The sequence below is a fragment of the Vicia villosa genome, unplaced genomic scaffold (genome assembly GCF_029867415.1).
Source record: "Vicia villosa cultivar HV-30 ecotype Madison, WI unplaced genomic scaffold, Vvil1.0 ctg.001020F_1_1, whole genome shotgun sequence".
Lineage (NCBI taxonomy): Eukaryota > Viridiplantae > Streptophyta > Magnoliopsida > Fabales > Fabaceae > Vicia > Vicia villosa.
In genome coordinates, this window is record NW_026705450.1 from 393,051 (window position 1) to 405,695 (window position 12,645).

At 33.3% G+C, this 12,645-nt stretch overlaps 3 protein-coding genes and 1 pseudogene across 3 annotated transcripts; 2 read left to right on the forward strand and 2 right to left on the reverse strand.

Moving 5' to 3' along the window:
• The first annotated feature begins 528 nt into the window (after window positions 1-528).
• Window positions 529-1,326, forward strand: LOC131632794 (heat stress transcription factor A-5-like). Its single transcript, XM_058903522.1, has 2 exons — window positions 529-756; window positions 892-1,326. The coding sequence occupies exons 1-2, from the start codon at window positions 529-531 to the stop codon at window positions 1,324-1,326; spliced, it is 663 nt and encodes a 220-aa protein (XP_058759505.1).
• A 6,076-nt stretch (window positions 1,327-7,402) lies between these two features.
• On the forward strand, window positions 7,403-8,268 carry LOC131632795 (low affinity inorganic phosphate transporter 1-like; annotated as a pseudogene).
• A 1,162-nt stretch (window positions 8,269-9,430) lies between these two features.
• Window positions 9,431-11,424, reverse strand: LOC131632797 (uncharacterized). The gene is made up of 3 exons (XM_058903523.1): window positions 11,234-11,424; window positions 10,419-11,039; window positions 9,431-9,476 (listed from the first exon to the last, which is right to left on the reverse strand). The coding sequence occupies exons 1-3, from the start codon at window positions 11,422-11,424 to the stop codon at window positions 9,431-9,433; spliced, it is 858 nt and encodes a 285-aa protein (XP_058759506.1).
• A 219-nt stretch (window positions 11,425-11,643) lies between these two features.
• Window positions 11,644-12,057, reverse strand: LOC131632798 (uncharacterized). The gene has a single exon (XM_058903524.1). The coding sequence runs from the start codon at window positions 12,055-12,057 to the stop codon at window positions 11,644-11,646; it is 414 nt and encodes a 137-aa protein (XP_058759507.1).
• Window positions 12,058-12,645: the final 588 nt, after the last annotated feature.

Genomic DNA, 12,645 nt, shown 5'->3' on the forward strand with positions numbered 1-12,645 from the left:
AGTCTAACTCAACCCTACTAAACTCAGCTTGTATAGTGAAGATTACGCCCACGTATAAGCACATGTTCATGCCATATATTATCCGATGTGAGACTCATTCACTTTTTTTAATTTTTTTTTTATAACTTTAAATTAAAATAAATGTAAAAACATTATGAAAAAATATATAACTTTAGAAATATAGATAAATATAAATGTTATTTTTTAAAATAATAACTCTAAAAATTATAATTCCAAAAAATATTATTTCATAACTTAAAACAAACAAACAAACACATCCTTAATAAAGAGTTTTTGTCAATTTACAATTAGGATATAATATTAATGAATATAAATATTTTTTTAACATAATCCTTATTATTTATTATTCTAATCTTTTAATTACCTTTTAATAAAACATAATAATGTAAAGTTAAATACAACTTTTTCTTTTCCTTTCATAATTAATTACAAATCACTTGTCATTTAGAGAGGAAGAAGTACTATTTAAGAGAATTCTCTTTGGTTAATTTGAAATCAAAGAAAATCATGGAGGGTTCAACAACAAAATTAGGTGGTGGTGGTCATGGTGCTCCAACAAAGTTCCTAGTGAACACCTATCTGATGGTTGATGATCCATCCACCAATGAAATAATATCTTGGGGTCAAAACAACAAAAGTTTCATTATTAAAAACCCTAATGATATCTCTCGTCTTCTTCGCCAGTACTTCAAGCATTCCAATTTCTACAGCTTCGTCCGTCAGCTTAACATCTATGTACCTAATATCTTCCTTTTATTCTTTGAATTATTATTCATAAAACTTGATTATCTAGTGTTATTAATTATTTCTTAGATTTTTAACTAATTTGTTTATGGTTAATGGTTCATTGTTATGCGTTATCAATGTCAGGGATTCCGAAAAATAAAGCATGATCAATCGGAGTATGCTAATAAATATTTTCTAAAAGATCAACATCATCTTCTTGGTAATATTCGCCGCAAGAAAACTGTTCACAGTCGCTCTCATGGAGAATCAAAAAGGTTATCATTTGAGGCAGAAATTGAGAAACTTTCTAATGAAAAAGCCTCTGTTGAATCAAATATTTCTAGCTTCAAGCAAGAAATATCAGCTAGAAAGCTTCATGTGGGAAATCTAGAACGAAGATTAAAAGGAATTGAGAATAGACAAATGAACTTGAAGAATGCATTTGAAATGGTTATGCAGAATTCTAAATTTGTTGGAAAAGTTTATAAGAAAATTGATTCCTTACAATTTTCCAATAAAAGACCTTTTAATGCTGAAAATAGTTTTGTCGACGATGAAATGGATTATTGGAAAAGTTAGAAGAAGTATGAATATTTTTCCTTAAAAGAAAGAGGAAGTGCATATTAGATAATATTATTATTATATTATTATATAATAGTATATATTAATAAGAGTAGTTTACTCCAACTTTTTTATTATTTAGCATTTATATTTTATTGTAATTTTTATTTTATAGATTTTTGTTATTTTAATGGAAATTATAAAATCTGTTCTTTTTCTTTAACATGGTATCAAAGAGTTTGGTGGACTTGATTGAATGTTTGGAACAATAAAAATTCTCTTCTATCTTTGTTAGTGTTTGTTATCTTGCTTATTCAATCGATTAGCCTCGTCAATTTTGTGTTTTTAATTTTGTTTCTCTTCACACACAACGGTTTCTATGTTTGAATTTTAAATTTTTAGAAAACATAGTGAAGGAAAGTAAAAAATTGATTCTCTTCAATTTATTAGTATTCAATAATCAATATAATGGAAAAAATTATGATAATTATAGTTATGTAATGAAAAAAAAATTTAAGAAAAAATGATGTTGAGTTAAGTTGATGAAACTTCTATTAAGCCTACTGATAAAAAAAATGAAGCTGCACATGTAAAAAAGTTGAAAAAACATGAGATGTTAGTAATTCGAATGTCCTCACTTGGATTAATAATTTGTTTCTCATTCAATAGGTATGCAGTTAGCAAAATATGATACTTCTAAGGAGGTTAGGGATCATTGAAATGTTTGTATAATTAGTCTAATTATTAAAAATGGTACAAGTTGGAGAATGACATTAGGGCTCTTAAACAAAATAATATTGCCATTCAAAAACTTTATTCCTAATTTATGGGATCAATTAACTTTTAAAGAATTAGTTGTGAAATTCGGGTGTTTAGATCTCAAATGTCCTAAGAGATGTCAAGACAATGATCTCTAAACAACACACAATGACAATGTATATAAAAGTGTAGTGCAGAAACTTTAAAGAACACAAATAATTGTTCATCCAGTTCGGTATCAACAATACCTACTATGGAAGCTACCAAGTCAGGGATAAGTCCACTGTGTGTTTACCGTGAAAATTGGTAAACAGGCGCTAGTCTTCCAAAAACAAGAATTTTTTGTTACTCACAGGATCGACTAGATTGATCTCAGGACATGTGCTTTATATTTCAAATCTTATTTTTGATAATGAAGAATATTTTAACTGCATTCATACTCTTGTAGAAAAGTTTGTTTAATCTACGTGATTATTTAAAGTAATGTTATAAAACTTGTAAAGAAAGCAAGGTAAAAAAGCAATTAAAAGTAACTTGCAAGAATATAAATTCTGGAAATGATAAGTTCATAAATTCTAGAAAAGGGTAAATTGTATAAAATGGTACAAAGGATAAAAATTGGTGTTAAACGTACATTTTCAAAACAACTCTTTTCTCAACACACAAATACTTTGAGTTTTTTAGAGAGATTTTATACACAAGTGAACTCATGAATCCTATTTGCTAAGACTCCTATATATACTACTTCGAAATAACCATTTTCAACGGTCTTTCGATCAGGGCATGCCACGTTTCACTCAGCATTCTTTCCTTTTGCCCTGGAGCTCCACGCGTCCTTTGATAAAACGGATAAGGACAAAAGGTAATTATATCTTTGTTCAAACTCTACCCTTCTGTTGAATGCTTCTCTTTGTCAAACCAACCACCAAACTTAGAAAATATTTATAAGTCTAAGTCCAACATTTTCTCCAATCAGAGGCGACTTCGACAGGTTTTTTTAGCAACATGCTATTTCGTTGAAAAGTCATATCTTTAACAGATATGTTTCACTAACAATCACGGTGTCAAAAAATCCAGCTAACAAATTTTCCCACAAAAATGTCATTTTTGACATATTGAAGAAAAAGGCATTTTTGACCATTCGTTTCGACACCCAACAATTCAGTTCCAATGGCGTCATAGTCACTATGGCCCCTTTTGCAAAACTTCTTTAAATATGTCGTGTAGATCATCCTCAATCATGACATTCCTAGGTTCTAGGGGATCGTGGGTAGCCTACAATTGCCACCACTTTCTGGAGAATCAAGCGTTTGACGCGCGTCCCACTCAACAATTCATTTTCCAAGCACTTGACGGAAACGATTTCACTACAAGAAAAAAAAGCAATTTACGACACAAAGGCAGCGACAGTTCCTGAAAACCGCCCTCTTCCTTATATAACGATGGTTGCCACAACGTTTTTGGAAAACCGCCCCTGAAACTCACGACGGTTTTGTGCCTAAGTGTCGTCCCCTTAAAGTTGTGACGGTTTATGAACAGTCATGCCCTAATTTTTCCAACAATGATAATGACTACGACTGTTTATGAGCTGTCGTCCCCCAAGGTTTTTACAGCACGCTTAATTGGAGAAGTTTGAGGAAGAGGGCTGCGACTATTGATGAACCGTCGTTCCCCAAATATTTTATTGGCGCTACACTTAACTGGAGAAGGTGCTACACATAATTGGAGGAAGAGGAAAACATTTGTTTTTTATTTTAGGTTTCTGGGTATCTCTCAGCTCACATCTCTCTCAGCTTCCAACAATGATTTATGATTTTAGGGTTTTTGAGCTCACGCATCTCTCTCTCATCTTGATACAAATAAGCTTCCAACAATTGTCCATAACCGCACCTCGGTGTCTCTCTTTCTAAAACCCTAAATTGTTTTTAATTTCATTTTTGCTTCTGTTTTGTATCTAATGTTGTTGTTCTTGTAACTTCTAAAAACTTTCTTGCTTCTGATTTGTATGTAATGTTGTTGTTCCTAAATGGGATTGAGGTACAGGTCTAGAAGATACTTGTTATGTAAAAATCGTGTCTTGTCTCTTTTAAAACTATTTTTCAAAAACAGATTACGGTGGGTTTTTACATTATTAAGGAAGACAATGAAATTTATGGTTTATAAATAAGGAATACAAGCTTGAGAAGTATAGATCCCTTTAGAATTTTTGCTTACGATTTGTCTGTATTATATATTTTAGTATTTTGATTCCAACAATCGATTTGTTACAATAAGCCCCATCTAGAAGATACTTGAAATCTTTATACTGCTTTTGGAAGTTATGTTGTAGTAGTTTTGGTTAGATTTTTGGATAAAAAATACTTGTTTGGAGAGTGATATCATCACATATCAATCAAAGATTCAAAGTTATCCATTATTAAAGATACTTGCATGATCATCTTTGTCCAATGTCTATTTCCATGTTCTTACTAGCTGCTATATATAATTTAATAATTACAGGGTCATGTTTTTAGCCGTGTGACCTCTGTCCATGATTCTCATTTTTGTTGCCTTCTTTCTATTTGCATGTATATTTACAAAATTCACTTTATATCTCAACTTCCACTTATATATATATATATATATATATATATATATATATATATATATATATATATATATATATATATATATATATATATATATATATATATATATATATATATATATATATATATATATATATATATATATATATATATATATATATATATATATATATATATATATATATATATATATATATATATATATATATATATATATATATATATATATATATATATATATATATATATATATATATATATATATATATATATATAGGTATTGTATATGTGATGGCTAATTTGTGATTTGACCACCAATGATCATATGTATGTTTCTATTTCGTAAAAAATTGAATTTCTTAAAGTTATGGATTTGTTTTGTTTTAGGTTGTTGAACAAGAATTGTTCAAGTTATGTCATTTGATTAGAACTACCTCGGTCATCTTCTATCTCAGGTACTAGTAATTTTCATTGCTTAAAATAGTTGATTTCGAATCATTTTCCAATTGTGTTTGGTTGTTGAATTGATGTTGGTCTTAAGGGTGAATGCTAAACAATCCATTCTACACATTATTGTGTTTAATTTCTGTATTGATGTTAGTTTTCATGTTATTTAAAACCATTCAAGTGTTCTATATTTTGACACTTAAAAAGTTAAAAAAGTAACACTCTCGGTGAACAAGTTAAAAATGCCCACTGACTGTTTTGGTGTATTTTCAAACCATGCGTGCCAAGTTCTTAGTCTCAAGTCAGCTGAAGTCTCACTTGAGTAAAAGGAACAAGTTAACTGATATAAATGGTCCCTAGAAACACATTTTGCATCTTGGATACTAAAATGTTCATGCAAAGTATTAGGAAGTATCATTAGATAGAATAATGACAGTAGTTATATAAGTTAGTCTATGTGATTAAAAAAAGAGAAGATCATAGCATGAATTCCTAATATACACTCCGGAACAAGTTAAATGATATCAATGAAGACATTTAGTCAAATAGTTTATAACTTACACTATTGTAATTCAGGTTTGCTTCCATAAAAAAGCCAATTTCAATGAAGAGATTATGTCACACTTATACTAAAAATTATAAAAACTAATAAGAATGATGTCCTAGTGTTGGAAAATTTGTGTTCCGTGTTTCTCTTGAACTTTACGTGCATGGTATGTGAACTAGGTACAATACATGTTTGATTTGGTGGCGTTTACGATAACAAGTAACAACTAGTATGTGATTTTGGAAACGAGTCAAGGCCAATCTCTGTTGTGTTTACCACATTGGAATATGTAATTTTTTCAATATTCTCATATGAACTTCTTATTTTATGCAGGCTACACATTTTGGAGACAAGGTTATACTTGATGACATTTCATTGTTTTAAATTAAGTTGGTTGGACAAGTCGAAATTCTTGTTTTACACAAAGGTTAGAAAACATTCCATTATTTTAAATTAGCATTTAATTTAGAGTAAAAAATAATTTAGATCTTCAAATTCGAAGTGTTGTAATTTGTGGTGTAGCGGCTTATTAATTTCCTCTTTAAATGGTTGTTTCTGACCCAAATAAGAATTGGTTTAGTGATCCCATTATATTGTAATTTGTTACCTACATATACAGAAATAGATTTTGTCTGATTTCTCTAAAAATGTATAACATCCCACCATTTATCATCATCTAATTGCTTAGAGTTGTGTAGTTGCCTCCAAGTGCAGTGATAAGTGTGTGCTTATATACACCCATTGAGATTGTCCAAGTGTCCCAATTCCCTTTGCCTCCTTTTTCTTTGCATACAGCTCTGCTTCAGCTGCTTAGTTTCTAGCATAAAATGCTGCATCTTTCTCTTTTTGTTTCTTGTTCTTTATGGCATGCAAGTGTTTTATAAACTACAATTGCGAAACAAAGATTTGTAATTATTTATTTGTCAACATGTGCTTATGATTGGTCATGATTTTTGAATTATCATCTTTTCCATGAGGCCTGCAAGTAGTATTTTACACAATGGATCTTTTATATTCTTAGGCCAGAGAATTGTTCATAATTTCTCTCTGTTAGGTCTCTTTTTTGTTCCGGATTTAGTTCTTTCTAATGTGTTAATTGATTGTCTTCTGAAGTTCGAAATGTGTGATGATGCAATTGAAGTTTTTCACTTATTATCGGAACAAAAAAACATGAAACCTGATTTATATACCTTTACTTCATTGTTGTCTATAGTTTTTTGGTCGGAAGGGTTTGATCTATTACCCAAAATAGCTCGAGCTTGCAGACATATATGTGGTGATTTAGTGTTCTACAATTGATGAAGTTACTAAGTGTGGTTATACTAAGTGCAATTTTCTTAGTGAGTATCACTTGGTTGCCATTGTTTTTAGATCAACAGTTGTCTAGAAATTCATATTAAATACTTCACTTTATACATATTTTAATGATTAACTGACTAATGTTTATCTAATTAAGAATTATAGTATTACATACTTTGTGATGCTTTAGTTTGGCAAAACTATGTCAAGTATTTGTTACTAGATTTGATACATGTTGTGTATACTGCAGCTTGTGCATTTTGAACTAAAGAGAACCATCGGTTGTTCAAGTCGGTTGTTCAAGTAAGTCTCAGTTTTCACGATTCATTATGGTTTTAGGGATTAGTATAAATTTCAAGTGTTATTTGTGATTTTAAGCTGGTTGAATCTAATTTCTTAGATCCTGGGCGAGATAAGGTTGTTGCTCCAATTGTAAGGTTTGAAAATGTTGATCATGTGTCCGAGTTATCTTCTATATTGGTGTCATGATGAGTTTCCTGCTCTATTTACCAAGTATCATATGTCTACTCTTTGTTTCCTTAGGTTTTGGCTTGGATTTGGAATTGGTGGCGATTACCCTCTTTCTGCTACAATCATGTGTGAGTATGCAAACAAAAAGACTCGAGGCGCATTTACAGTTACTGTTTTTGCTATGCAAGGTTTTGGAATTTTTGTTGGTGGAGCTGTTGGAATTATAGTTTATCTATTTTTAAAGCCTTTTACCCTGCTCCAGCTTTTTATGTTAACCCAATTTTGTCCACAGTTCCACAAGCGGATTATGTTTGGAGGATAGTCTTGATGTTCAGTGTAATTCCGGCAGCGTTGACATACTATTGGAGGATGAAAATGCCTGAAACAACAAGATACACTGCTTTGGTTGCAAAGAATGCTGAACAAGCTGTTGCAGATATGTCAAAAGTTATGCAAGTTGAGATAGAAACTGAATTGGAAAAGGTTCAACAATTGGATCAAAATCAAAGACATGGAGAGAATGATTTTGGTTTGTTTACAAAAAGGTTTCTTCGTCGTCATGGAGTACATTTGTTTGCAACTTCTACTACTTAGTTCTTGATGGATATTGCTTATTATAGTCAGAATCTTTTTCAGAAATATGTTTTCAGTGCAATTTGATGGATACCAGAAGCTAAAACCATTAGTGCCCTTGAAGAGGTTTATAAAATTGGTAGAGCACAGACACTTATTGCCCCTTGCAACTTTGTTCCTGGCTACTATGAGAAAATTTGCCGCACTAGCTTTCATGTTTGCTTGCGTCAAGTGGAATCCTTAATGTCAATAGGATATGGTACAAACTGCATTTAACTTGCTTGTTGATTCTTCTAGTGTTAGTGTTGTTAATTCTAAGTATTTTTTCTTGTTCTATTTTATTAATAAATTTCATAGCTACAATACATTTCTTAATTTTTTTAAAAAAATTCATTCATTTAGCGGGGGTTATAAACCTCCGCAATCAGCATAGAGTTAAAAAGATCATACAAACTTCACGACGGTTTGTAACCGTCGCCACTTACAATTTACAACAGTTTTGTGACTGTCGCGATTAATAACGACGGTTGGAGTGACAGTTTTAACAACCGTCGCAATACACCCTGGCGACACACGTTTTTGCGACAGTTACACAACCGTCGCGCCTTACCTTTTGCGGCGGTTCAAACCGTCGTAACTTGCCAAAACTAACCATCGCGATTTGCCAATTTTCTTGTAGTGTTTCGTTTTTCTTCCTATAAATAGCTTTTCCTTTTTTATTTCAATGTTTCTCTTCTTTCATCCACTTTTCTGTAGATTTCACTCACCAATCTTCATCTTCTTTATCTTACTTTCAAATAACTTCCACCATTCAATGGCGTCCTCAACTATAGAAACTTCCAAGGGCTCCAAGGTATTGCTTCCTCTTACTATAACTGCAAAACATCATGCTATGCTAGGACTAATAGTGGGCCCAAGCGTTGATTAGGAAAAACTCAAACAATTTTTTCCAACTCATGATAGGTATAGACCCATAGGAAACGTTAGAAAACCCAAATCGAAAGATGAAGTTCATACTAATGAACAACCACATCTTGATAAAAAAGACAATCCTTCGACGGATGAGCCTATCAAATTAGGCTTTATGAACAATGGTTTTAGGGTTTTCGTTCCTCCCCTTTATCTAGAGATCCTGCAGATTACTTAGCTTGGCGAGCTAAGGTAGAAAAGAAAAAAATCCCAGTTTTGGAAAGAAATGGGTATCTTCGATCTGATAGAACTGTCGAAGGTAGGACCTACTTATTGCTCAAGCATCATTGTCGACATATGCAAAGTTTTTCGGCTTAAAGTATCAACCACCACGTTAGCTTTACTTGAATGATAATTCAAGCCATAATCATAGTCTTTTAACAATTCCAACCATCTCCGTTGTCTCATATTCAGTTCTTTCTGATCAAACAAATACTTCAAACTCTTATGGTCACTAAATACTTCAAATCTAGAACCATAAAGATAATGCCTCCTTATCTTCAGCATAAAAACAACTGCAACAAGTTATAAATCATGCGTAGGAAAGTTCTTTTCATGAGTTCTCAACTGCCTCGACGCATACGCAACTACCTTGTCATTATGCATAAGCACACCTCTTAAACCCATTTAAAAGCATCATAATATACCACAAAAAATTCTCCTGGATTAGGTAATGTCAACACCGGAGCCATCGTCAACCTCCTCTTCAATTCAGTAAAACTTTCTTCACATTGAATGTCCCACATAAAAGCCTTACCCTTACAAGTTAACTTAGTCAACGGAAGTGGCAACTTACAAAATCCTTCAATAAACCTTCTATAGTAACCGGCTAATCCCAACATACTTCTAGTCTCGGTAGCTGACTTCGGAGTTTTTATTGCAACACATCATCTACTTTAGATGGATCCACAACAATCCCACTACCTAAAATAACATGACCAAGAAAACTCACCTCTTTTAGCCAAAAATCACACTTGGACAGCTTCGCATATAACTTCCTTTCTTTCAACACTTGCAACACTGTTTTCAAATGCTTTGCATGTTCTTCTTCCGACTTAGAATAAATCATAATGTCATCAATGAATACCACCACAAACCGATCTAGATAAGTGTGAAAGAAACGGGTCATGTACTCCATGAATACTTCCCGACCCATTAGTAACATCGAAAGACATCATTGAATACTCATAATGTCCATATCGTGTTCTGAAAGCCGTCTTCTGAATATCTTCATCCTTTACTTTAATCTGATGGTAACTCGGCCTCAAATCAATCTTGCTAAATACACGAGAAGCCACCAATTGATCCATTAATCATCTATTCTTGAAAGAGGATACTTGTTTTTAATCTTCACTTTATTCAGTTGTCTATAATCAACAGGTAACCTCATACTCCCATCCTTCTTCATTACTAACAACAATAGAGTTCCCCACGGCGATACACTTGGTCTCAAAAACTTCTTCTCAAGTAAATCTTCCAATTTCTTTTTTAACTCTGCCAATTCAGATGCAGACATCATGTACGGTGCCATAGAAACAGGTCTGGTAGCAGGTACAAGGTTAATTGCAAATTCAACTTCTCTTTTAGGCGGTACATTAGGAATTTCATTAGGGAAAACTTCAAGAAATTCACGCACCACTTGCAATTCCTCAATTATAACTTGATTCGTCACTGATAATGACACCATCAACGAGAACATCTGAGTCTCTTCGTCTTGTATCAACTGCTGCAACTGTCTACCTGACAACAAACCAGCTTCCTCCTCTTCAGGAGTAGAAAACCTCACAGACTTGTCGTAACAGTTAATATGAACATAGTTATACTCTAACCAGTTCATACTTAAGACCACATCTAACCCACTTAAAGGTAAACAAACCAAATCAACACCAAAGTCCCTATCAAAGATCGACAAAGGACACTTTAAGCGCACAAGAGAAGTAGTCACTGATCCCTTAGCTAGAAGGTCAACGACCATCTCTCCATTCATAGCAAACAACGTAAGATTCAATCTTTCAACACAATCAGCAGCAATAAAGCAATGAGTAGTAACAATATCAATAATAGTTATTAAAGGAGTACTATTAATGAAACATGTACCTATGATAAGCCTTTCTGGGTCCCCGCCAAAGCGAACACCTTTCCAATGCCTGGTGACTTCTTTGGTTTCTGACACTGACTACTAATATGCCCTTCTTCGCCATAATTAAAATAGATAACTTCCTTATGCTTACATTCAAGAGTTGTATGCCTACTTTTTCCACAACGGGAACACCTTTTCATCTCAGCATTACACACATTACTCTTGTGACCAAGTTTCCCACACTTGAAACAGACGACAGTAGCAGGAGCATCTCCCCTACTAGTTCTCTGACCCTGTGCAACTTTCTGTTTTCCTTTCCCAGCTGGAGCGTCATAGGGCTTGCCACGATTCTGTTGGTTCTTACCTCTCCTCTCATTGACCATCTTATAATGAGCATTATTATCCTCCTCATCGATTCGACAACTATCAACCAATTATGCAAAGACACAGATCTTCGGGTATCCAATTTCTTTCTTGATCTCAGAGCGCAACTCATTCTCAAACTTGATGCACTTTGAAAATTCAGCCTCCGCCTCGCTATAATGCGGATAAAACTTGGCTATCTCAATAAACTTCGCAGCATACTCAGTAACTGACTTATTTCACTGCTTCAGCTCGAGAAATTCAATTTCCTTCTTCCCTCGAACATCTTCAGGATAATACTTCCTCATAAACTCCCTATGGAATACGACCCAAGTGATCTCCTCACCTGCAGTCTCCAATCTCTGACGAGTATCTAACCACCAGTCATCGCCCTCGACTACCAGCATATGAGTTCCATATCGAACCTTCTGTGCTTGAGTGCAATCCATCACACGGAAGATTCTCTCAATCTCCTTCAACCATGTCAACGCGCCATCAGGATCATAGGTGACCTTGAAGGTATGCGGATTCTCCCTCTGGAAAGTCGCCAAACTACGAGATCCAGCATTCTCATCAGCGTTCGGTTGATTCTCTAAAGCATGAGCCATAGCCTCCAAAGCAGCAACAATTGCAACATCATTCCTTCCGGCCATTTCAACTTATCACTACAACATAAACATCGGTTAACAACTAAGTAACAACACTCGATTTTTAGACAACACTACGACTCGACAACTTGGTCGGACGGACCGACCTGCTCTGATACCATTAATATAACACCCCATTTCTACCCGATAATATTAATAAAATCAGAGTTATAAAATTCCAACAACTTAAACAGAATGCCACACATACTTTGTAAACAACAACAATTAATCGCATGTAATTAGATACATAACACCTAAACCTGGAGGAACAGATAACCATAATATTCTTAATCTTCAAAATAAAACAACTTTATTAATTAACCACACAGCGGATTCATAAACTTCAGCTTTTAAAGGCATAACATACTTGCCCAACAAAATTAACTTCAAAACAACAAAGTACTTCAACTTGAATCAAATTAAGGTTCATTCAACTGAAACAAATCAATAATAAAACAAGCGTTCATCCCTCCGAGTGCTACGTATCAGAGTGACCACACCGACTCGAACTAATGAAGATAACTAGTCTTCATTTCTGATTACCTGCATGTTATCCACGTAGAGGAAACATTCAAACAGAACGGGTGAGATATC